Raw genomic sequence first — 25,662 nt, forward strand, 5'->3', positions numbered from 1 at the left:
AGCTGCATGCGTCACCGTTTAACTGGTTTTGCAGAAGGCTGGACGCTTAAGATCAGCTTCAGTTACAGTTCAGTCGCAAAATCTGCGTAGAGTCGGAGAAATCTATCGAAATCAAACAGCAACACGGCTCGACAGAGATGCCAGTGGGCACAAAAACAACCCGCAAAGCCCTGCGCAGAGCCCTCTCCACCAGAGCAGTTGCATAATAGGAGCTACTTTAATTGTGTGTTCAACTGATTAATCTGGCTTAGCGAGAATATTAATGCCCGAGTTCCCAAACACACATGAATGGAATTATAATGCTTTCATTAGAGTCATTGAGCGCTATGAGCTCTCATTTACATCTGATGAGGGGTGCAGCTGTGCCAACAGGCTGGCTGGATGTGGGTTATGCAAGGATCCCGAGGAGCCTTCACACCTCGTATCACCAGGGGTCGTTGTTTCACCGCAGTGGGTTATTACTCACAACAATCCTCGCCACATGACTCTAATAAACCCAAAGAGGGAAGAAGGGAAGGAGGAGGGGGGGACGTACATAAACAAAGACATTTCTCTCCCGCTGAGAGAAAACACTGCTTTAAAACTGGTCGGCATAACAGAATAATCCAATCCCGCACAATGGAGCCGGAGATGTTTGTTCTAGAGAAGAAAGAAAAAAAAAAAAAGCAATCAGTGAATTGTTCAGTTTATGCAAAACACACTTAACATACACAGCATCAGGAAAAACAACAACAGGTTGATTTAATTCCTACACAAAGTTTAAGGTTAATTAGTTTGAAATAACCGTGAAGGTTTCGCTCGGAGGCCGGTGAGGAGAAAGTGGAAAGAGGATTTAAGAATAAGCACCACAACAGAGATTGATTTCTCTCTCTCTCCGTTGTCTGTCTAATAAAGGCAAGTGGAATGCATGAGGATAATTGGATGACCGAAGTTGCACCGAGAAGAGCCCTGAGTGCCTGAAGCCTCATGCATATAGAAGTGAAATAAGGGACTGATGGACGGAAATGATGGAGTTAGAAGAAAGTAGGCCAACAGGTCTGGAGAAGAAAAGAGTGGAATCTACAAATATAAGACTGAGGAGGAGGCGCAGAAGGATTCAGTCCAAGCAAAAATGTATATTTACATTAGATTTCCTTTCATTAAAATCAGGCATTGGAGTTCAGTTTCATTTGTGTGACGGTGGAGAGAGGGGAAGAGGGGGAAGAACAACAACAGCCGGACTGAGATTTTCGACCGTATCGTTGTTGTAAGGCGGCAGCGGGGGTGTGACAGCGTTCTGGTCTGATGTGCTTAGTGTGCGTGCAGCTCATACCTGCTCGTGGGTCCATGTATACAAGGGCCACGCTTTGGTAAGTAGGTCAGAAACACATGGCATATCATGCTGATTCATCAGTGATAAGTAAATCCTCAACAGCATGGTGGCCCATATGCAGCCCACTAGCCTAAGTCACCTTTCAATGATACTCGATATTTGGGACAACAACTTTGCGGCCTGAGTTACAATCGCTGCCTCACTGGAGGGTTCAAGACTGTTTTTGAAGGTTTTCTTAGTCTTGGATGTATGTCATTAGCTGACTGTAGGTGACCTTAGAGTGTTCATGGTTGGCTGCAACTGGATTTACTTTCCAGGGTGGATGTTCAACAGGTGACATTTTTTTTCAGATTGAAAATGTGATCGTATATTACCTGTCCGGTTTAAGTCAAAACTTGGAAACACCAACTCAAAGACTTTTCTTTGTAAACTATGAAACATCACAAATGTCACTGAATGTAAGAAAAAACAAAACATCGCTAGTATCCTCCCTAGCTTCATGAAGTCATCTGTTGCCATGGTGACAACATCAATAGTAGTTCATATTCTAGCAAGAACTGCTCACCTAAGTACAGAAACAACACAAAGTTTTGTCGCAAAAACCATCAAATGCAGTGATGAAGCTGTCTCTCATCAGGACAGTTTCCTCCGATGCAGAGATACCAGCCTCTTAACTACATCCCACATCAGAGTGTACACAGTTCAAGTCACATGTCATCACCAGCTATTAGAAGGGGACACTATGTAAATCAGGCTTTCTTGGTCAGCAAAGAAACAGTGTAAAAGGACATGAGACCAGTGGAGATGCATCTTCAGTCTGATGGTGAGTTTATTGCATCCATGTCTTGTTGTTTGTGTGGTTTCCGTTGTGAAGCAGGTGTGACGGTGTGGCAACGCTTTGCAGTTGTTGATTGCGAATACCTGACCAGTACGGCCTCCACAACGTTCTGCAGCAACATCTGGTTTGAGCTTAGTGGAACCATCACTTGTTTCTCAACAGGACGACAAAGAGCTGAAACACACCCTCAGGCTGTGTAAGAGCTATGTGACCAAGAAACAGAGTGATGGAGTGTTGCATCAGATGACCTGACCTCCACAGTTCCTAAAACTAAACCCAGCTGAGACGGATTGGGGATGGGGCCCTCGAATGAACTCCAAGAACACCGAACCTGCTGTCAAGCACGGCGGTGGCGTTATTATGCTCCGGGGCTTTACACAAAGTAAACTGAATAATGAAGATGGAGGGTTCCTTCCACATTTTTTAAGGAAACCTAAAATCATCAACCTGAAGCTTAGATCTTGGATGCAGTTGGATGCTTCGACAAGACAGTGACCCCAAATCAGAAGTGAACCTGTGGACTGTGATGAAGCACCAAGTCTGGGTCAGAAAGAAAACAAATTACTTTTGACTGTGCCAATTCTGTCAAGAGGAGGGTCAAAGATACAACCAGCAGCTTGTGGATGGCCAAGGGACATTTAATCAAATATTAGCAGTGTGGTATGTATGTATGTTTTGACCAATCAGAATTTGCTGTAAAAGACCTATGATAATTATACGAAAAAAACAAAATGCATGACTTTTTTTCTCTCTTTTTTTTTTTTTACAAAGATGCACATGTTTCAGTCATTCCATCATTTAAAAATAAAGTGTTATAAGAATCATTGGAGACTGCTATGACATACATGGTCTTTATAAGTGTATGTAAACTTTCATTCACAACTGTATTAAATTTTCTTTGTAAGTATAAAGGCAGTAAATCGCACTTACATTTGTTTCATTGAATTATCAGCACTTATACACGTAAAGTGTGGTTTTATTATTATGTTTATATCTAAGGAGATAAAAAATAACACCTTTGGGCAGGGATCTCTCTCTAATCTCACTGTGTGCAAATGTACAGATACACAGATATCTTGTAATACACGGTCCTTCAAACGCTCTGATCGCCTCGAGCCAAGAATGTACAGAGGCCGTGTTTATAATTTACGATCTTTAAAGCATGTGTGAAATTTGAAACGTTCCTCCGTTTGATCTCTTGAACCAAAACACTTGGCAGTTCCCTGGAAATGGAAGGACCTCAGTTTTTCGGAAACAACATGAGCTGCAGGGCCCTAGGTGCTCCTGCTGCCTCCTGTTGACTAACCGTCTCAAAGTCTTAGTTTCTCTCTCCGCAGCAGCTGTGGAGTGAAAATGGATCACATACTGTTTTCACGGACACATACAAACACGCCTGTGTGTGTGTGCCTGTGTGTGTGTGTGTGTGTGTGTGTATCACGGGGATATAGTTTGACGTACGAGTACACACATCGATGTGCATCCATACACAAACACACAAATTCTGGGTGTGACTCAACACCAGTCATCAGAGGGTGTCACTGATGAGCAGTGATGTGCAAACTGCTCTTATGGTTGAAGCACAATCCACTTCTCTCTTTTTTTTTTAACACATTATAACTGAAAAACAATCCTCTCGATGTAAACAAGTGTTTGTTTTTTTTTCTCTGTTCGGCGTCCACTCCTGTTAGAGGTAAACAGCGGTCCTCTGAAAGCCAATCTGACACGAGAAGAGAACATCATTGTTCGAGTGTGTGTCTGTGTTGCATGTACAGTGTGTGTGTGTGTCCAGCCACACGCCTATGTGTGAGTCTTTACATGCACAAATGTGTTTTGTGGGTGTTACCTCACCTTCAGGGCAGATGATTCATTACAGACAAGCCATGGGGTCGGGGGCCCTGCAAGGCTGTTGTCATGGAAGCGAGCGCTGGAAACAGCAGATCTCCTTTCAGTATCATCTTCAGATTGTTGGGACATCGACTTGGCTTTCTTTCTCTCTCTGTGTGTTTCTCCTTATTGTTTTTGTATTGCTGTCTCATATGATTTCTTCTTTTTTGTTAGTTTTCATTTTTAAAAAAAGCATTTTGCAGCCTTAATCTATGCTCTGACTGTTTTGTAATGCAAAACGCTGCTTGTTCTGGATGTACGCAGTGTAACAGTTTCAGTTTTTCATGCTCCATGTGTACAAGCACATACCTTCTTTTTTTTTTACTGAGAATCTGTAATGAATTTCCACACTGGATGCGAGCACACACTCACACACAATATACAACGAGACCCCATGACCCAGCTGTACGTATGACCGATATATTTTTCTTGATCTTGTTCATTGATCTGCGCTCAACTCGGCGTCTCTCTTTTCACACCAAAGAAAAAATCCATAGAAAATCCATAAAATGTGTATGCAGAGCAACGGCCGGTTTGATTATTGAACCAATATTGTTCGAGCGCTACCCAACCATTTCCACGAACGGTATGCGATGACTTCAGACACTAGACACACAAACGGCATGTCGAGACCTGTGCAGACGTTAAGCGATGTTGACAAAGTTTTCTCTGGTTAACCCTCCGTCCAGATGAGCGCAACAATGGGTGATGACATCTTTTCAAACCGTAGAAATGTGGAGAGGATTAGCAGTTAATTAGCAGTGATGGGGAAAAATAGCAGCAGATGGTAGGAATGAGATAAGAGGTAATGAACTTCCAGGCCTCGAATGCCTGCAGCAGACAGGGAGGCCTGGCTATTCAAGGATTACTGCAGAAATGAAGGGAATTAGTCATAATCTGGGGTCACATTATGCACCTTTAAAAATACATACACATGCATATATATATATATGAGTCATGATGGAAGCACTGATTTAAATTTCGTACTCATACCTGTGTTTTGCACTGAATTACACGACTCTCCATCAGTAATATCCTCCTGACAAGATAAATACGAGCCCCAGGAGGAGGCTGCAATCCCTGGTCCACATCCATCCTTATTTAATATTCCTCTAAGACTCCACTTTTATCTCACAGATATAATCTCAGCCATAATCTCATCTGGGCCCCAGTATTATCTATTAGGCTGTCTAAATTGATGTTTATTCCTCTATCCTTCCATCAAATCCCCGTCAGCACCGTGAAAATGCCCGCGGTCGCTCCTTCCTGTCGTGATTGTTGGATGCAATATTATCTAGATGGAAGCAGAGCGGTATCGACAGACAACAGGACAGACGGCGTGTGTGTGTGTGTGTGTGTGTGTGTGTGTGTGTGTGAGCGGCACGGACACCGCGGTAAATGTCAGCTTTAATTGGATGCCCGTCGTTTAAATACTGCCTGTCAAGACCAAATAAACAGCATGACTTCCTATGACAGGATGTGAAGGTGACGTGCACCTAAGGTTAATAAATTCAGCCCGTCTCTGGCAACAACAGCTGCCGGAGGAGGACAAATACTGAGTCGAATGTGAGCTGAAGGGTACTGCGGCTCGCTCCTTCTTCTTCTTTGTTTAGCTCATTAGCTCATGTGTCACATCCAGTTCACCTTGCCACAAGTACAACACCAGTTGGAGTTGGGCGGGTTGATGAGGTTTTAGGGGAGCACTAGAATACCAAAGCAGCAGCATTAGAATTTTTAACGAGATCATTTGACTCTAAAACCACTAAAGCGGGCGTAAAAGAGCTTCTCTAACGCTGTGGTTTTTAGCCGAGAGCTGCGAGGCTCTAGGGACTTAAATATCTCAAAAGATACTCAGTAGATTGCCACAAAATTTTCTACGAACATCAACTTTTCCCTGGAGGACGAATCCGAATAACTTGGATGATTCACTCGTACAAAAAGGTTTTTCTGTTATTCATATTCATGCATCAGGACATGCACGAAATTTTAGCGGACGTTTGTGGTGCAAAAAGCTTTTTCTCTCCGTGACTTTTCTCCACAAGGCCTCCCTCAGGATGAATCCTAATAACTTCTGTGACCTCCTGAATTTTCATCTGATTCCATCGTCGGTTAGCAAATTATTGACCCGTCAGCTGTGTGTACTCGTGGCATTCAGATGGTGAACATGATGAACGTTATGTTTCATTAGAACATCCCATGGTGCAATTATCCTTCTTTCAACAACACTTTAAATCAGATTCTGCATTCGTCCTGTAATTGAAGAACTGCCGCTTAAACACTGACGATAATGATGATGAAGAAATCGCTGTGTTCTAAAAACATTCTAAGAATATTACTGTTCGGTGTTGTAGTAATGTTTCCAATGAGAAGGTTCCCAGAACGTTCTTTTAAACTGTCGGATCACATTCTCTAAAAACACACATCGATAGAACAATATGCCTGAACAGCATTAAAACTTTCAGATTGTTTTCTTTTGTTCCATAATAGAGTAGAATAATGTGTTTTTATAACATTATAAGACTCTTTTGTTTAAATTGTGAGAACATTCTGCTGGAACGTTCCTTTTTTTGTTGCTCCTCTTCAAAGGTACGATCCTTAAGAGAATTCTAAAAAGCCATTTTTACTTAAAATCTGACATTGTTTGAACTTTTTGCCCCTTCAAACATTCTCCCAATGTTCCTTTCTATAATCCGTTACCTCACAATAAAAACATCCAGTTACAGCCCAAATGTTCTGCCTCAGTTAAGACGCTGCATTGCGGGAACATTTTATAGGGAACATTCTGTCAGCTCCTCAAAACATTTTTTTAACGTTGCGCTGAGAGTGTTCTCGGTTTGTTATCATGTTGCATAATCTGTGACAGTGTCCTCAAAACATCCTCTAAACGCTGCAGCTGAAACATTATGTCTGAGTTAACATTTAAACTCACGGGATCATTGTTTGGCATTATAAACATCCCTAAAGCGTTCTTTCAGCATTACGACTTCTTTCAGTATTAGAACTTTTAGGGAACGTTGTAGGAATATTCTCCGCTTACTAACAAATCAGAGCTTTTCCATAAGTTTGGCATTGCAGTCTTACTTGAGGTGCACATTCTCACTGCTTCTGGAGCTTTTCTGCTGTATCAGGTGAATAAGCTCGATCGAAACTTTTCTACTTTTTTTTTTTTTTGTTATATAACCGGACCTTCAATTATTCACAGCTATCCTTCTAAGACTGCAGCTCCTGGAGGGGGCAATGACAGCTCCATGACAGCGCCGACATCTTTAGCTGCCGGGGGATTGTGTCAGACAACAGTCTCCAGAAGAGCCACCTCGTCTGCTGCTTATTAAATCTATACTGAACTCGTAAAGTCGCGCATCTGAACATGTTATCGTCTGCGTTTAGCTTTAAAACATCAATCAAGCACCGCGCGGGGCCATCTGTCACGTTGGCAGGAGCGAACACATGAAAAGCGAAGAAGCACCTTGAAGTTTGGCACACTGACCTATTGATGTGAACTTGGTGCAGGTGAAAGATAGGTACAAACCAGATTACAGCCACACACAGAGTCCAAGTGAGAGAGATTAGTGGGCATTTGAAAGAGGAGAAGGGAGAGGGGTTTAGCAGGATGACGGAGAGGAGAGGAGAGAGGATTACGGAAGCCAGAGCCTGGATCCTAAAATAATCCTCTCAGTATACTGGGCTTTATGCAGTGCAGGACAGAGGCCAGTTTGAGCTATTAAATTGTCACTGCATTCATGCATCACGCTTTGAATGTGCAGAAAACGTTTCCGGATGTGTCAATACCACAACCCCGTGCTCAGGAGGTGAAGGTGTTTGATTTAAGATTTGGCATCTGTTGTGTTTCTCTGACACAACACAACACACACGGTGCACGCACGCACACACTCATTCCATCTGCCATAATCTGGAAAGCTGGTCTGAGAGCTACGTGCCCGTGTGTGAAGCTCTAAGCGCCTCCTTCTTTCCATGCTCCCATGTTCTAATTTGGGTATTGCCATGGTTACATAAGATTCAGGGTCAGGAGGTCAGTGACGCTGCAGGCGAAACACCGGATGGATGTGTGGCTGCTTCGTGGCGACAGCGGGACAGGCGGCGGCGGCGGCGGGGACATAATATAACCCGAGAAAGACGACAGATGAGGATCAGGAAGGAAACAATCAGACTGACAAAACCATAAAATGGGAGGAAGGGGAAGTTTACAGCTGCCGAATATAATAAAGCAAACACTCTGACAGCACTTTCCCAGCATTGTATTTTTAAAACCGTGCAGGAAAAGCAAGACATTTTTCCTTTTTTACACGCAGGAGAGGCAGAACCTATAGAAAAAATATGCTAGATTAGACACAAGAAGGAGAAACAAAACAGAAGTACGAACACAAAGCATGCAGAAGGTGTTGCCGGGCGACTGTATAAACTGATATGATTCAGGACAAAAGTGTTCACAGTGGAAAAAGACAGGGGAAGACTCACCACGCATGCACGGCGGAGAGGCGAGAGAGGGAGGGGTGTGAAAGCTCTGTGTTGCTCCACTAACCTACTTACCATAATCTCTCGCTTCTCCTCATTTCATAACTGTGCCTAAGTTACATGATACACTCGTCATCTTGCCCACGCTTGCAAATCAATTATTTTCATCAGCATTGTTATTAATGGGTTTGGTTTGTGTCTGGCTTTTCTTGTGCCGGGGCTGTTTTCATCTCCTCCTGTCAAACACTCCTACATTTTTAAAAAAGGAAAAAGAAATAGATAGAAATAGAAATAGATAGATAGATAGATAGATAGATAGATAGATAGATAGATAGATAGATAGATAGATAGATAGATAGATAGATAGATAGATAGATAGATAGATAGATTTCTTCGAGCAAAACAAACAAAGCTCAACCTGCGCTCACTTCATTCCTCTATAAGATTAGCGTCCGTTAATCCTGTGATATAATTAAGACTCCTTTCATCCAGAGGACGTGGCTTCTCCTCTAACATATAACCTCTGACTCTTTAATTTGCAGATTAAGTAACACAGAAATATATTATTTATAACGGGAATTCCCATTTCAGTTAAAAGCCATGGTCAAGTGTAAACCTGAGTACCTATAAAGGTCATGTTTTAGCTCATTATACTTTAATTTTATTCAAAATTTTGCAAAATAATTCGCTTAAAAGATGTTATCACCCAACAGAGGGTCACTTTTTAAAGACTCATTATGTAATATTGCAGCAACTATCATGTTTGTCTCGACACTTTAGTCAATATTAGACTGCTTGTGTGCTTTCAGGTACTTTATTATTACTTCGAGGTGCCAAGACTAACATACAACAGTCTAAATCTTGATTTAAACTCATTCCGGTCTGTGCTGTTTTATGACGTTCTATTCCCGCATGCACCAACATGATCTGTTAATAATTCTCCATTCCAGTAATTTATTGCCTTTATTAAAGGGTTTTATGAAGACCTAGTTTGTCTTATTTCCCTGTTACTGTTTTCATGGAGGAACTAACATGTGTTAACACTTTAATTTACCTTGGATGTCTAACTTAATAACCCAGAACAGTTTTTTAAATAATGCACCAAACAGCTTCTCAAATTGTCAAATGCATTTTTACGCTCCAGGTGGACACGTTTTGATATTCACGTTATGTAATATTAGACCAAACATCATGTCTATCGCACCATTTTTGTGCATTATTATTACTTAGAGATGCTTTAACTAACATAAAATAGATTTAATCTTGATTTGAGCTGTTTTGTGTGTTTATGCAACCATGCAAGACACTGATATGAGCATTTAGGTCTGTTAATAATTCTCCAATTCCAATAATTTATTGCCTACATTGAATGCTTTTATGAAGACCTGGCTTGTGATATTTAACTATTAGTCTGTCTAGAGTGGATCATAGCTGTTTCCCTGGGAGGAAATACCAAACATTAATACTCCAACTCAACTTGGACACTTTAATTACGCAGAAAACGTTAGAAGTAATACATCAAATAGCTTCTTTAATTGTCAAATGCATTATTATCCTCCAGGTGGACACTTTTTGACTTTAATTTTATGTAATATTACCGCAAACATCATTAATGCATGAATATTATGCTGCATTACCATTACCCAGAGAGATCCCATGGAACAAATAAAATAGGTTAAAACTGGATTTAGCCTGTTTTATGAGATTTACTGAGTGTAAACATGCAAAAACACTGATGTGAATCTTTCAGTCTGTTTATTATTCTCTAATCCAATAATGTGCTGCCAGAACTGAAATTTCTTTTATGAAGATAGAGGCAGGAAAAACTAAACATTGATACTTTAATTTATTATTATTGTTAGAAGAAGAAGAAGAAGAAGAAGAAGAAGAAGAAGAAGAAGAAGAAGAAGAGGAAGTGTACTATGAAATCAAGCAGCAACGCTGTCCGTGCATTCACGCAGTCAGACAAAAATCAGCTTCTTAAATGATCAAATATTATCTTTCAGCTGCACACTGGTTGATCTTAAGTAATATTACAGCAAACATCATGTTAATCTCGCCTTTTTTTTGGTCAATGTTAGACAACTTGTGCAAATTTAGGTGCATTTTCATCAAATATCCACATCAAATGTCACATCTTTTTTAAACTCTGGGCTGCTGTGTTGTAAGATTCAGTGTATGATAATGCAGTGACACTGAAAGAACTCATCAGTTTGTCTATTTGTCAAATCCAATAATCTATCACCTATACGGAAAGTTTTCATGAAGAACTGACTTGTGATATTTATGCACAGCCTTTATCTACAATACATCGCAGTTCCTTTTCAAGGGGGAAGAAAAACATCACGTTTACCTCACGATTTCGTCAGTGTCAGACGTAAACAGCAAATCCATCTAATTATTTACTGAGCATGTGAAAGAGTTTTAATGAGACTTGGTTTGTGATATCTGAAATGCACTAGAGTTCCTTTCAAGGGGAAAGAATACAGATTACTTAGAGATGCTTGAATCAAGTTTAAACCTATTTTATGTTGGTTTTGTCATCTAACAAAGGTTTAAACTTGATTTAAGCTGCGTATGTAAACATGCAACAACACTAATATGACCCTGTGAGTCGGTTTATCCAATCCAGTAATGTATTGCCTATATTAAAGGTTTTTATGCAGACTTGGGTTGTGTTATTTTTATCTAAAATGCTCCTTTTCATTGGGGACGAGTGGCGATGACTTAGAGATGCCTAAATCAAGTTTGAACCTAATTTATGTTGCTTATGGCATGTGTTTACCTAAACACTGGGACACACTGAGTCTGTTTATGTGTCCAGTCAGATAACTTTATTGCATATGTTGTGATACTTATATCTTAAATGTATTATTTCTAAAATGTCAGGCCATTTTTATCAACTCCTGGATTTGAATTTTTGATTAATTACTAGAGATGCCACTGCTAACAGAACATTATTCTCCAATCCTATTATTTATCGACTATGTAAAAAAAAAAAGGCTTTTATGCAGACCTGGTTTTTGGTAGTTTTTTATTTATTTATTTATTTTTTAATCTAAAATGCATCTTGGTTCCTTTTCATGGCGAAAGGAAAATCCAACATGGGTGCATTTGGAGGAGAAGACTCTGCAGGCAGAATAAATGTGCGCTTGTTATTAAATAGTTCCCACGCTGGGTGACTGTCGGTCTGAACTGACACACTGCCACACTTTCCCACGCACGCTCGAGCCTCCTTAAAGCGCGCGAGGGGAGGTGGGGAGGGGAGGGTGGTGCGCGCGTCAGCTCACGGGGCACGAGGCGGGCGCACCGCGGGGTGAGGATCATGTGTAGTCCACGCGCCGAAACTAGGTTAGAACGCAGAGCCACAGAGCAGGACGGAGCTGCAAGGAGCGAGCGAGCGACGCGTTATTACTTCACCAACAAACAAGCAGATACCGATAGTCGAGAGGAGCCAGTCAAATAAGACAGCCGCTTTTATTCCTTTTCTCAAAGGTCAGCGCGGATGAAGAACGAAAGCTAGAAAGAATCCATATGAGGAGTCGTTGTTGTGACAGTTTTCAGCTGCTCCGGTTTGGAGCGAATACGTGCGCGTCAGTGTTTCCCGGCTTCCTTTCCACCTGGAGTTGTATGACCTTAAGTGTTGGCTAGACTTCCACCGCCGAAATGAGAGGTGAGTTTGTGCATTTTACAATGTGTTTGTGGTGCAACTTTTCGAGTGCGCATTGGAAGGCTTTAAAAAACCGAAGTGCGTCAACTGCAAGCGCGCACTGGATGAAACGCCAGATTGCATTAATAGGGAAGTAAAATACGCTTGTAGCTTCTATATTAAACTTAAATATGTCACTTTGCTTTAAAATAAAATGTTTACGGGATGTTTATTTGAAGCGGACTACTTTAATCACTGATTTACATAACTCTCAAAATGCGCGTTTTTGTTCTATTTGTATAAACTGTGAAGGATTTTGTGTGCTTATTTAGCCCAGTTATGTCTGTGATAAGAAAAAATGCGTTGGAGCTGTGCTTCGGCTACTTTATTTTCGCCGGTGAGCGACTTCAGTTATGTAAGAGCGAAAGAGGGAAGGGGGGCGGTGAGCGGAGTGATTCACTGGCTGTCAAGCCGCATGAAAATCTGCTGGCAGGGACTGTACACGCAGGAGAAGTGGCCAGTTTGTGATTCGAGCCTCTTCTTTTACATGAATATGATCCATATTTGTACATAATTTCACTTTTGTCTCATTTATTAGGAAAATTAGTTTCGCATTTTTCACTGTTGTGCCATTTTTTGGAGTTCCTGTTTCGTGCGTATTTGTGCGTAATGGACCAAATTGCGCTTGTGGTTTGATTTCTTTGTGGTTGACAGTTCGTGGATGAAACAGCGTGTTTTTGTTTTCAGAATCAGCAGTATGGCGGCCAGTGTGAGAGAGGGGGGAGGAGGGGTGAGGAGGGTGGGGGAGAGGAGAGAGAGAAAGAGAGAGAGAGAGGAGGTGCTCCATTGACCTAGTTCTGTCATTGAGGATTACAGCAAGTGTGTGTGTGTGTGTACGTGTGTGTGTGCGGGTGGAGGCAGTTTGTCGTCATTACTGATGAAACAATGTTGATAATTTAAATCAGTTGTCAAGGAAGCGCACAGGCACAGAGAGCTGGCTTTTATTACTTTAGCGCACGAAAACAACAGCAGTTTTATGGGACCGAGATTATAATTATGAAATACAAGCGTATGTCTGTTGGCATATATTTCCATTTACGGGAAGATTTATCCATTTGAAATGACTTACTGTGTGCTCTCCTGATGTCAAACCCTCATGCACTGCTGTGACAAGCAGGATATGGGCACAGCAAGCCCACATTTAACCGTGAAGCACAGCAGGGTTCAGTTAAGCTCAGCTTCCTCTGCCAGCTAAGGTTACTTACATCAACCAGAGTGTATGCCAGTCCAGTCAAGCACGGCTTGTCAATGCCATTTTTGTCAAAATACTACATAATTTACAGTGTCACCCACACACAGAGCTGGACTGTGAAGTCACTTTTGTACCTGCATAGATTGCATTTAATAGCACCAATGAACTTTCTCACTTAGAGGTTATTCTTGTAAACTGCTGCATAAAGAGGTTAGGCAAAGTGTGGTGCAATGCGATCAAATACGTTTCAATAAAGCAGCCTTATTCCTTTATGCCTCCGTGCACTGATGCTGCAGCTTTACAGGAGCGTGATGGAGCCCTGTTAGTGGAGGATCAAAGGTTTGGTAACAGTAAAGAGGAAAGGCTGCTCTCTGCTCTCCAAGGACACTGCTGTGCTGAGCTCAGCCTCAAAGCCACTATCTGTTGAGTGTGCAGCCTTCAGGGAAGTTCACAGCAAGTTACAGTATGTGTCAAGGTGCCCTTTTCTCTCTGACAACTGCATGCTAAGATTCCATTCTGCTTATCTGACGCTTAAACTCGCCACACAACCTGCGTGTTAGTATGCGAGCAGAAGTGGCCGAATGTTAGGCACGTAGCTGCTTTTTTTTTTCTTGTGTTGCGCCTGTGGTTCATTCTGCAGCACAGTAATTGGAAAAAATGAAGGAAAATAATAGTTTTGCTCTTTGATATTTGCTTAGACTCAGTTATATCTTAGTGCAGTGTCATTTTGATAGCTCATATCTATTTTCATGAGGATAAGTGACATCGAAACAGACGCAGGGAGATTTTAACTCAAGGCGACCGTGATTGCGGCTGCACAGTCCTAAATTTGTTCCTGCGGTTTGGAGCAGCATGAAAAATTACATGCTGCGAAGTGAATTCCTCAGTGTGGTTGTGCTTGTGTTGCAGAGGCCCTCTCGGGTTCGGGCTCGGAGCACGGCACGGTCAAGTGAATGCACTTTATCTTTGCCTTGATCAATGGTGCAGGATTATGGAGGAGCGGAGTGTGAGGTTTGGTTTTCTTGGCAGGCGCAGCGCTGTTGTTTAACATGTGAATGTTTGTTCTGAGAGAAGGCGAGGAATTCTGAAATGGAGAAGGTTGGAAATGGTTTGCATAGTTTTGTGTCAAGTCAGTGGGTTTATATTGAGTGTTAAAGTGCTGAGCCATGAAACAAGACTCAAGAAAAACTCAAATATGAGAATAAGCATCAAAAAGTAAAGATGACATAACTCGTGTGCAGGTAGACTTGTGTACTGCACGTAACATATGTGCCATAACATCGCAGGCTTCCAGTTTCAGGAATGTTATACAGCGGTGCCAATTTAAAGGCCCATTTCGTAATACACTTGAGTATACTGTATACACTGAAGTGCAACGCATGATGCGGGACTCTCTGATGAAGCCGCTGTACACTAATACGCCTCATTCCACCGCTACTGTACATGCTGAGTAATAGTCAGTGCATTTTTAAAGAGTTTGAGGTTAGTGCCCGGCCATATTATACTATCTGTGTTCTCTAGGTAGGTCAGTGGGAGGAGAAGGAGAAAAGAAGAAGCAATTATTACCGTTCACATACTCCAGCTGTATGGAAAACAGGTGGCAGTTTGAGGCCCTGCACTGGGAGATACTGGGTAGGACGAGAGCAGTGTGTGTTTTCCATAAAAATGACATTTTTGTTGCTTCTTTTGGTAATCGAACCTCTCAGTTTGTTACACAATACATCATATATGCCACTCGTCAAGCACAGGCCCCCAGAAGCCCAATCGAATCTAGGTTAAGTATACAGTATCTCAGGTGTAGGTAAAGTGCAAGGTAAATAGGACCTTGGACTCTTGTTTGATTAGCTGGGATGAGAGGGCAAAGTCTCCCTCGCCGAGCGTTTTACAGCAGCGACGAGGACAGAAAGTGCTGATCAGCAGACGCTGACACACTGACTGACTGACACAGAGAGAACTGTGAGACATTTGTTTGAGTTTAAAGGTTCCTTCGTGTTGTCTCTGACATCAGAACATTGTTTTCCGCCCCGAGGCTCCGAAAGATTCTCAGAGAAATTACTTTGGCAAAGACACGACGCAATAAAATGTCTGTTTTCAACACGTTCTCTGGAGGGTTTTTAAACTCCAGCTGCTTGTCTTTAAGTCAAACGTTCACTTTGTTAATACAATACAAAAATTGTTTTCTAAGAACATTTTGTCTCAGAACAAAGATTAGTGGAAATGCCCTCAATAAATTCCAGGGAGAATAAAGGAGCTCTTGTTCAGACTCTATGCTGCATTACAACATACGTAAAAGGTGATAGTTGCACTTTTAGCTCCCCGACGTTGGAGTAATAACTGCTCCGCTATTTACACTAAACAGTGTGCACTTCGCTGAAATGTTGTGACTTGTGCACCATTTATTAGCTAACAGGCCAGAACTGTAAAAGGAATCTCTGGGCAGCCAACTGCACCCGAGTAAAAATAGATTTATGGTCTAACTCAAACACAGCTGAAATTTCACTCAAATGCTTGACATGCTGCGACAAGTTAGGGGCTACTATTAGCTACGTCTGTCCCACCTCCTGCTGCTAGCTGTTCTAGATGTTTTTCGAAACACGTCCAGATGTTGCGCAAGTCGTACACCAGTGGAGGGGGGCAGCTTGTCCCTCCCAGTTTCAACTCAGGTCTCTTTCTGTAATCAAATCTGTTGTCTTTTCAGAAACCAAAAGCAGGGATCCACCCTCCCTCCCCCCTTTACTTAAGGACTTTGACTCAGATTGCGTTCCACCTTAAAAACCTGCAAGAAAACCAGATTGTGTTCCTTGTGAGGCTGCCAACGGGCAAGCGCCGCCCCCCCTCATAGCTGAATGGGAAACTGTGTCAGTGGAGCAGCTCCTGCTTACTGGGCTCGACTGTGCCGCTCAGCTGACTGGCAGGTGAGGCGGCGAGTCACAGACAAAGCCTCCCGCCTCGGAGGCCAATGGGAGCGCAGGAGGGGCGAGGGAGGACCGGCGCACTGTTGCCAGGACAACCACCTTTGAATGAGTGTGTTCATGGAATGCGGCCAGACGGCGGTTATATAACAGGCTGAAGGGCGGGGGTGAGGCTCTGGAGGAGGGGAGGGGAGCGATAAAGGGAGCAATGGAGAAAGGGATTTTTTTTTTTTTTTTTTTTTCCATCGCCCTTTATTTATTTATATCCCTCAGTTAAGTTACATTGGCAAGAAGCATTCTACCCAAACAAGATAATATGTCAGCACAGAAACAGCCTTTGTTGGATGGAAAATGTCGCTTTTCTTTCTTCCCCCCCCTAAGTCGAGATTGTCGGGGTAATGTCAGTCACTAACCTCTTTTGCTCTGCTCTCAGTGCGTGACGCATATCTCTCCCCACACACAGTGACTCATGTGATTGGTCGGTTGTGAGTAGTTTATAACAGCTTTAGAAAAACAGCAATTTTCTGAAGAGCTGTAAAGACCAGTTAGAGATTTTTTTTTTCTTCCTGTGATTTGCAGGTTACCTAATACCCTGTGTGACCCAACAAAGGTGGTTTGTTTGGCACACACACACCCCGCAGCCGGCGGCAAATCAAATCTCGCTGCACAGTCTGCACGGTAACAGTCTGCGGGTTACAATTCGCGGCCCTCGGAGGGTTCGTCGTGGCAGTTTTTTTTTTTTCCTTTTTGTTAACCTGCTAACGTTTTTGCTCATCCTGGAGGAGGAGGAGTGACAGAGCGAGAGAGAGAACCGTGAAACTTTATAACCCCGGGCCTCAGCTAATGCAATTGGCCTGCTATTCTGGGCTTGCGGAGGCCCAGCTACTTAGATAAACAACATAATGAAAAGAACAGGCTGTTCCTGAGTAAGAAGGCTCAGGCTTCCACAATGAACACAAGGTGTATAATGCATACACTTTGTCCCTTTTTTTTCTCTCTCTCTCTTGCTTCTTGACACTTCTCTTGTTTCTTCAAGATCCTGTGACATCTCATTATTCTCAGCTACATTTCAGATATTGTGATCCACAGGTAACATTTCACTGTCGAGGATGTCAGTTTTTTGTTTTTTTTTTGGTGAGAAAATTCAATCAGTATCACACATGGTCATCTTGTTTGAGTTCAGTTTGAAAAATCACAACTTTCGGGAGTAAATATTGGTTTGTACTTAGCTGCCATGGGTGGCGTTTTATTGACAGTAATTGCGGTCAGGCCTAGAAAGCAAATGTTTAATGTTCCCGTGAGTGACACTAAAAAATCCTTTAATATTGCAACAGCGGCCAAATCTTGTGTTTACCTGTGACATACCTGCGGCCTGAGTGTGCTTTACGTATTTATGTTAATGTCTTGATGCCTGTTGTGTAACACTAACAATAGGTACAAGCCTTTAAGGTCAAGGCAGGACTGCAGCTTTGTGTTATTTTAACGAGAAGTTAATCTGTGTTATATTGGTTTTTTTTGTCAGTATATTGAAAAAGCAAAACTAAAATGCTTATCAGAGGTTGCTCATGTTATGTGGTTGAGATTTTGTTGGGGTTTTTTTTTAGCAAAAGTCCATAAATCTTTAAAATAATCCATTATAATGGAGGAAAAAGCAGCAAATTTTCACACTAGAGCAGCAAGTTTGTTTTCAGATTTAGACCACGCTGCAAAATAAAATAAATCTGCAGTCTTATGACTCATTATGTAATGACAGCAATTACATTCTAATCATGCTTCATACCTTCTGCATGTGTTCTTTTTATATTAAAAGAACAACTGATCTTTTCTAAATAATCTGCTCCTATTAACATGCACTGTTTTTTTCTGCGCTCTTTTCTCTCCTCAGCTCAAATAGAAGTGATACCGTGTAAAATCTGTGGGGACAAATCATCAGGGATTCACTATGGTGTCATCACCTGTGAAGGCTGCAAGGTGAGCAATCAACAGTGGTGAAACATTGATTCCACTTAGTTCAAGCAAATCAAAGCGTCTGATCTGAAACCTGGCAAGCTTCCATCTGCTCATTTACGTATCCGTCTTTGTCCGTAGGGTTTCTTTCGTCGCAGCCAGCAGAACAATGCGATGTACTCTTGCTCACGACAGAGGAACTGCCTAATTGACCGGACCAACCGTAATCGCTGTCAGCACTGCCGGCTGCAGAAGTGTCTCGCTCTCGGCATGAGCCGCGATGGTGAGTTCAGTGACTCGATCTATATTTAATTACAGTGACTTTCCACCTCCCACTTTCAGCTTGTCACAGTGATTGTGTCATGTAGTCCTGATTTTTTTTTTTTACCCTCCCGTTACAGCTGTCAAGTTTGGCCGAATGTCCAAAAAGCAGCGCGACAGCCTGTACGCAGAGGTCCAGAAGCACCAGCAGTCCCAGGAGTGCGCGGGGGTCGGCGCCCGCGAGGAGAGCGGAGACGCCGTCGACCACGGCCGCCCCTACAGACGAGGCTCCAGCGCCACGCTCAGCGATCTGGACGACATTACCACGCTGCCGGAGGGCCTGCTGTTCGACCTGCCGCTGACCCCGGAGGACGGAGGCGGCGAATACTGTAACCTGGACATGCTGGGCGGAAGTGGAGGCAGCAGCTCATCCTCTCAGAGTTCACCAGAACAGACCAACTTGGACTTTGTCGACGGCAACCACAGCATCAAGCACGAGTACCAGCTGTTGCACGATTCTGGACTCTTCTCACACGCTATCCTCAACCCAGTGCCCGAGGGCTGCTCCCTGCTTGAGATCGGTCAGTATCAACCCTCAGTTGGCATTAAATCCACCGTGAAAGCATCATGAATCTGAATGTAAATGGTAAAAAAAAAGAAGAATTAAAGTAAGAGTTCTCCTCCATACAGAGCGCATAACCCAGAGTGTGGTGAAGTCCCATATTGAGACAAGCCAGTACAGCACAGAGGAGCTGAAGAGAATGGCGTGGACCTTGTATAGCCCAGAAGAGACGCGATCATACCAGACCAAGGTAAATATGACAAAGGTGACCATTTCAAGTGGTTAAAATTGTCCGCCATCATCCTGGATGGTTGATTCAAATGAAATGTATCATGAACTGCTCTGTAAAGTGTAAATGTATGAAAAAATAATTACTAAATATCACGTTGGCCCTCGTGTTCTGTGTCACAAGGTCAACAGAAGAATGTTTTTTCAGTTTTTAACCTTGGATAAAGCTCCACAGTAAAACAAACTCAAGTGTCGCCACAGGTCATTCTCGCAATGACGTTTGAAAATCCAAACAATTTTTATCATACATTTCCCCGCTCGGCTTTCCGTCTCGCTCGTCAAGGTTGGAGCTCTAAGAGAAATGCATTACATACTGTCGAGCAAGTTCGGGACATATTAGTGGAAATCAGATGCAATCAGCAGTAATACAACTCGTGTAAAGTCTGTCGGCTGCTGCGGTTCTCACAGTCCTGTCTGGTTCTTGTCTCTCTTCCAGTCGGCTGAGGTGATGTGGCAACAATGTGCCATTCACATCACCAATGCAATCCAGTACGTGGTGGAGTTTGCCAAGCGCATCACTGGCTTCATGGACCTCTGTCAGAATGATCAGATTATCCTCCTCAAAGCAGGTCAGTGCATGACACCAATACGCACACACACACCCTGCAGGCTACAATCAGTTCGACAACATGGCGAGTACTCTGCAAACGTTTAGCTGCGACAAAGATAGCTGCTGTCAAATGAATAGTATATTACCCTGGAGTGGTGGCTGACATCACAGACTATCACATGCTCGCAGAGTGACTAGAAAAGGTACATGGTTGTTATTCCTGTAAAGAAAGGCTGGCTTTGTTTAGCTACATGTGTCCTGCTTTCTCAGGTCAACATACAGTACCTTTGATCTGAATTCAAAATTTAAAAATTGATGTTTTTTTTCTTCCAGTGACAGCTAAAACAATAAAACTGTCCAAATACTAGATTAATGGGTTTTGAGCGACAGCCAAGACCTGTGTTTATTTTAAAAAGATGAAGCAATAATAAGAGCAGGGCACAGAGAAGCTTTGTAACGCAGCGTTTGGTTGAACAGATTCAGTGCATAAGTCAAAAAAAAAAAGGTGCAAACGGTGCCACACCTAAATGCAATCTGTCAAACCTGAGTGACACCTGAGGGTGCAGCTTTACATTCCTGTCAGTGTCAGTGCAATTAATCTGTCAAATGCATAAGGAGACAAAGTAACATCGTGTGATTGGAAAGGAAATAAATTCTCTGTCACATAATTAGTATGCAGGTGAAAATTTGCATATCGTTCCCCAGAATATTATGCAAAACTACACTCTTATTAAAGATGCAGTGACATCTACAAACTCACACAGGACTTGTCTAACATTTACTATCTTATTGGTTGTGTTTTCTTATATCCGTCACACAGCATCTATTTAAACGTGCATATGTTTTTATGTGTGTGTCAACAGGCTGCATGGATGTCCTTCTGATCCGTATGTGTCGGGCCTACAACCCCATAAATAACACATTGCTCTTCGACGGAAAATTTGCCCCCGCTCAGCTTTTCAAATCTCTCGGTGAGTCAGCCCATTCACTATCTCCCCTCTCGCTCTCTTTCTTTTGCATAAAAGGACGATCCGGTGATTTTTAGATGAAACCTTTGATCCGTGTCACCTTTGTCATAATCAGCGCATTCTGCAGTTTCTGTTTTAATGGCCTATTTTTGTCCCTTTTTTCCCCCCTCTCAGGCTGTGACGACCTGGTGAATTCAGTGTTTGACTTAGCTAAAAGCCTGAGCCGTACGCAGATGTCCGAGGAAGAGATGGCGCTCTTCAGTGCTGCCGTGCTGCTCTCGCCAGGTTAGATAATACGCCTCTAAATGTCCTGTTCACACACACACTGAACTGGTGAAACTGGTATATCGTACATCAGGTGAGCTCTTTGTCGGGACACATAAAAGTTTATAGAGATAAAGAGTTGCTGCACAGCATTGAATCACAGTAGCTGAATCAGTGCATCAGACATAAGTCGAGCTAATTGCGAATAATTAGACGTTTAAATTTTGATTTTTGAACTTGAAAGCTGGAGCATTACTCCAAATTAAAATACATCTAAAGCTTCATGAACTTACTCTTAAGAATGACAGCATAGTTTTACTCGTAGCTTTGCCTCCATTGGACTGCATTATCCATTCATATCTGGTAAAAAATCTAATTTTAGAGATGCAAAAGAAAGCTTCTTCACTCCCCAAACCCACTTTTTGTATTACAAACACAGGAACACAACCTTGTCAGCTGGACAAGCACTTCAAGTTTTTCATTTTGCTCAGCAGAAAACATGCATTCATCAGTTCTGCTGCCATGGTGACAGTGTAGTACGACTGTTGACGGGTTATTTATCAAGTACACAGTGGTTTATACTCATGTTTTGCATGTTATAGCACAGTTTGCATAATTTACTCTTACCTTTTTTGAATTTACAATTCTACCGTGCAACCAGCTGACTGTTTCATTACATCAAAGTACAGAAGCCTGCATTAGAAGCAGCAGGAGTGTCACTTCAGTGGTCGTGGCGATAGGCAGCCTACTGTTAAATGCTTAAGAAGGAGAAATTGGTCCCTGCTGACAACTGCATTAACACGCAACGTTAATGTAACCTTGGCATTTAAAATATATAATCCAGCGATTTCTTCTCTCGGGCAAGATTCAAGTCTCTGCAAAGTGAACTGCAGTGAATTTGAAACCAGTAGCTGCCTCGAAGGCGGAAAATCAGCTTCGAACATTTCAGTACGGTCAGCAGTTATGTAAAGTACAAGCAGTCCTACTTAACATGCAAAAACTATACAAAAGCACCCGTGTAAAACTTTATGATCTGTATTCTGCTCCTAGATATTTGTACATCGTAAGCCTTGCCAGATTCAGACCCAAATTGGTGACACGATGCTAACGATGCAACTGTTTTTCCTCAGACCGACCCTGGCTGACAGACGTCCAGAAGATCCAGAAGTTGCAGGAGAAAGTTTATGTGGCTCTGCAGCGCTGCCTACAAAAAGAGGGAGCATCTGAAGAGAAACTAGCGAAGGTACAGAGCTGCACGACCAGTTTGGTGAAAACACACGACCTGAGATGTTGTTTAACTGCTGCGTGACTGTGACGTCGATTTTAACTCTTTCTTCTGTTTTTTCCTTGCAGATGGTGTCTAAGCTTCCCACAATGAGGTCCATTTGCAATCTTCACATTGACAAACTGGAGTTCTTCTGTCTGGTTCACCCCGAGACAGCATACACTTTCCCCCCGCTGTACAGAGAGGTGTTTGGCAGTGAAATCACCTTCCCAGACTCCACAGAGGGCTAACACCATTTAGCTAAACAGCATGATTCAAATAGTGACATTGAGGTGTAGGGAGAGGGAGATTAAAATGTGGCAACCAGCTGAAGCAAAACCAACCAGCAGCTCAATGACAATCCTGCACGCTACACTTTAGCACACACTCCTCTCACCTCTGAACTCCCGACCCTGCGGAGTAGCTTTCACTGCCCTGCAAGCCAGTCTTTTCAACTTAACACTAACAGAAGCTGCTGCTGGGCAATTAGTGCATGTTACCTCCTTTTCTAGGGAGTTAAAATGATTCAAAGCGTAGCCTACATCGTTTGTATTCTCAAAAATATTTTTCTATCAGAAGACCTTAAAACCTTTCATCGAGTTGGAATTCCTTTCTAATGTAAATCTGACTTTCGTTCTCACAGTTCCTGTAAGCTATCGTTGAATGTACCCCTCTTCCCTTCAACCATTCAGCACAGCCCTAGGCTCGATATAGAATGTACATACTTTAAAAGTCCTCACCCACTTTGTGGAGATTTTGCAGTAATGATGCCTGTTTTCGGTTGTCCGTCTAGTGACAGTTTATTGTTTCAATCAGTATGTTTGGTAGCACCCATCATTTTTGCAGTTTTGTAACGTATGAACAAACTGTTTAAAGGGACCATGATCAAACTCGCAAGCAGACAAGGTTTTTTTTTTTTGTATCTGTGTGAATCATGGGCAAACATTCAGCGTGTCTGTCGCCATGCACTTACAAACTTTTGCACACAGAGCACAAAGCATAGCACTTAAGCTTAAAGCGTTGTAGGTATTTTTATTAGCACACCCTCAGACAGCTCTTTAATTTTTCTTTTTTTTTTTTTTTAAAATGCAATCAATGACCTCAGTCCTAATACCTTTTTCCCTTTGCAAATGCCACTTAGAGAATGAGAGTGAGAGAATCACAGAGGTATTGTGAAAGTATTTTCAGATGTTCCTTTTTATATATTATATAGATAAATATATATGTAAGACATCTATAATCATGTAACTTAAAGATTTCATACAAAGCGAGGAGGAGGAGGAAGGTAACGTGCTTGTGCTCAGGTCTCTCAAATAGATACTGCCTGCCCACACTTTGGGGTTCTGGGATAGAAAGATTGTTGCTGAACTAACAAAACAAAAAAGAATCTGGATAATTAGCACTTATGAGCCCTTGTTAGAATCCTAAAATGGTCTTTCGGCACAGGATTCTACGGGTTCGCACTCAAACTGCCATCTGTGAAACTCAACCAGAAACACCCTCCCGCTGTAGATAAAGCTGTATGACGGAGGTGCTGGGACCACTGCATGGGGTTTTAATCTGCCCCCCCATTTGGAAAAACCTCCAGCACCTCCAGCGGGTTCAAAAGACTCTGGACTAAAGAAAGAAACGGGACAAATGTGCACCTACACGGTCGGACGAGTGGGCAAACGAATAGAAAGGTGGTGTTGTTTAAGCTTCTTAGCTGTCAGTAAAAAGGGGATTTACTGTCTGCATCAGCTTTCCCTCTTCGGGGTCGGGGGCGGATGATGCTGTCGAAGGTGTTCTGATTGGAGAATTAAATCTTCTATTCCTTATTCCCCACTTCCTTACTACCTCACCCTCTTCAAACACTACATGGCACAGCAAAGGGTTGACAGAGCCATCAGCTACCCCCCTGAGTTCATATACGCGCAGTCGTACTAGAGAGCTTCGTCAAAAACATAACAGCTAGTGTTGAGATTCCAACGCCATCGTCAAAACCACGTTTGTTAAAACTGGACAGGAGACAACAGCAAAGTGAAATGCTGGATTTGCATACGTTTAGGACGTCTTCTCTGACCGCTACGCTGTCAGTGTCAGAGTAATTCACACCTGTAGGGTCCAGGAAGACAGATGTAGGTCGATCTCGAGTGAAGTCTCTGGAGACACCTGAGGGAACCTTTCGAGTAAAGGGGGCGTATTGGGTTTCTGTAAAAACAAAAGTATTACTTTACCAGTACGCCACAGAAGCCATGAGAGAAGAACAGCTGCAATTGGAGAAAACATTGCTGTAATTTCTACCTTTTATGACAATCACATGACAGATGTCTGTCTCTGTGTAATATTTAAGCCAGGTTTTTTTTTTTTGCTTTGCACTGCTGGGACAGTGCTGTTCGCCAGACACCACGTTATCTCAGCTAGAATGAAGGGGATGTGACCCTTGTCTTGGTACTTAAGACAGTGGCATTGTGGGATTGTGCAATAATGTCTTTCCCATTGTTCTCAGTACGTCGGGTCTCCGCCGCCGCGTACTACGGTTATTATTCTCACAAGCACTCCAGCGCAGTTTATCTCACAGCACAACGAATATGATTTACCAAATACGCAAGCCAACTTCTTTTTGCAAACGAGCTGAAAAGCGGCCGCAACGGCACTCATAGATTGTAACAAAGTGCAATACTTTGTGCGTCGAAGCCTGAGAATGTTAAGACTGATTTCAAGTGATTCAGTGTATTTTAGTAACTTTAGCAGGCTTTAAAAAAAAAAAGAAATCTGTCCAGGGGGCAGAACTTATGATCTGCACTTACATTTCCGTTTAGAGTCACTCAGGGAGATAGCTGGGCTCTCTGTCCTACAGTGTCTGCAGTTAGTCTAGCTAGCAAGACACCTTGCACCAACATAGAAGACCTTTAAACCTTGATCACTGTGTACAGTACATGTTCTTGTGAATGTTTGATTACAGAACTATCAAAGATTTTACCCCTGTCTAATATCATTATTGCAAAACTTTTTTTTTTTTTTGAGTTTGAGTCATAGATTAAATAGGATATTAAAAAATATATATATATAAATATAAAAGATGGATTATAATCTCTGAATTTTGTGTTGGTTTTGTTGTGATCTTTTTGTTTCTTAATTTTTATCCTTTTATGTACTGTTTTTTTGTTTTTTTTTTCTCATCAGTTTAGTGTCCTTTTTTTTGTTTTGTTTTTGTTTTGGAGAGATGTAATTCTATTTTTTTTAAAAAGAGCGTTTT

General features: G+C 42.2%; 1 protein-coding gene across 1 annotated transcript; it reads left to right on the forward strand.

The window, feature by feature from the left end:
* Positions 1 to 11,866: 11,866 nt before the first annotated feature.
* On the forward strand, positions 11,867 to 25,463 carry rorca (RAR-related orphan receptor C a). The gene is made up of 10 exons (XM_008283902.1): positions 11,867 to 12,180; positions 18,206 to 18,291; positions 18,409 to 18,550; positions 18,669 to 19,109; positions 19,219 to 19,340; positions 19,815 to 19,947; positions 20,792 to 20,899; positions 21,071 to 21,181; positions 22,291 to 22,403; positions 22,514 to 25,463. The coding sequence occupies exons 1-10, from the start codon at positions 12,174 to 12,176 to the stop codon at positions 22,673 to 22,675; spliced, it is 1,425 nt and encodes a 474-aa protein (XP_008282124.1). The 5' UTR covers positions 11,867 to 12,173; the 3' UTR covers positions 22,676 to 25,463.
* The last annotated feature ends 199 nt before the right edge of the window (positions 25,464 to 25,662 follow it).

Source organism: Stegastes partitus, unplaced genomic scaffold, assembly GCF_000690725.1.
Source record: "Stegastes partitus isolate 25-593 unplaced genomic scaffold, Stegastes_partitus-1.0.2 Scaffold332, whole genome shotgun sequence".
NCBI classification, from domain to species: Eukaryota; Metazoa; Chordata; class Actinopteri; family Pomacentridae; genus Stegastes; species Stegastes partitus.

Bases quoted from the DNA above. Each gene is read 5' to 3' on its own strand.
- rorca (XM_008283902.1), top strand. The intron at 19,341-19,814 runs GTAAATATGACA...TCTCTCTTCCAG, and splicing joins CGCGATCATACCAGACCAAG to TCGGCTGAGGTGATGTGGCA. The intron at 19,948-20,791 runs GTCAGTGCATGA...GTGTGTCAACAG, and splicing joins GATTATCCTCCTCAAAGCAG to GCTGCATGGATGTCCTTCTG.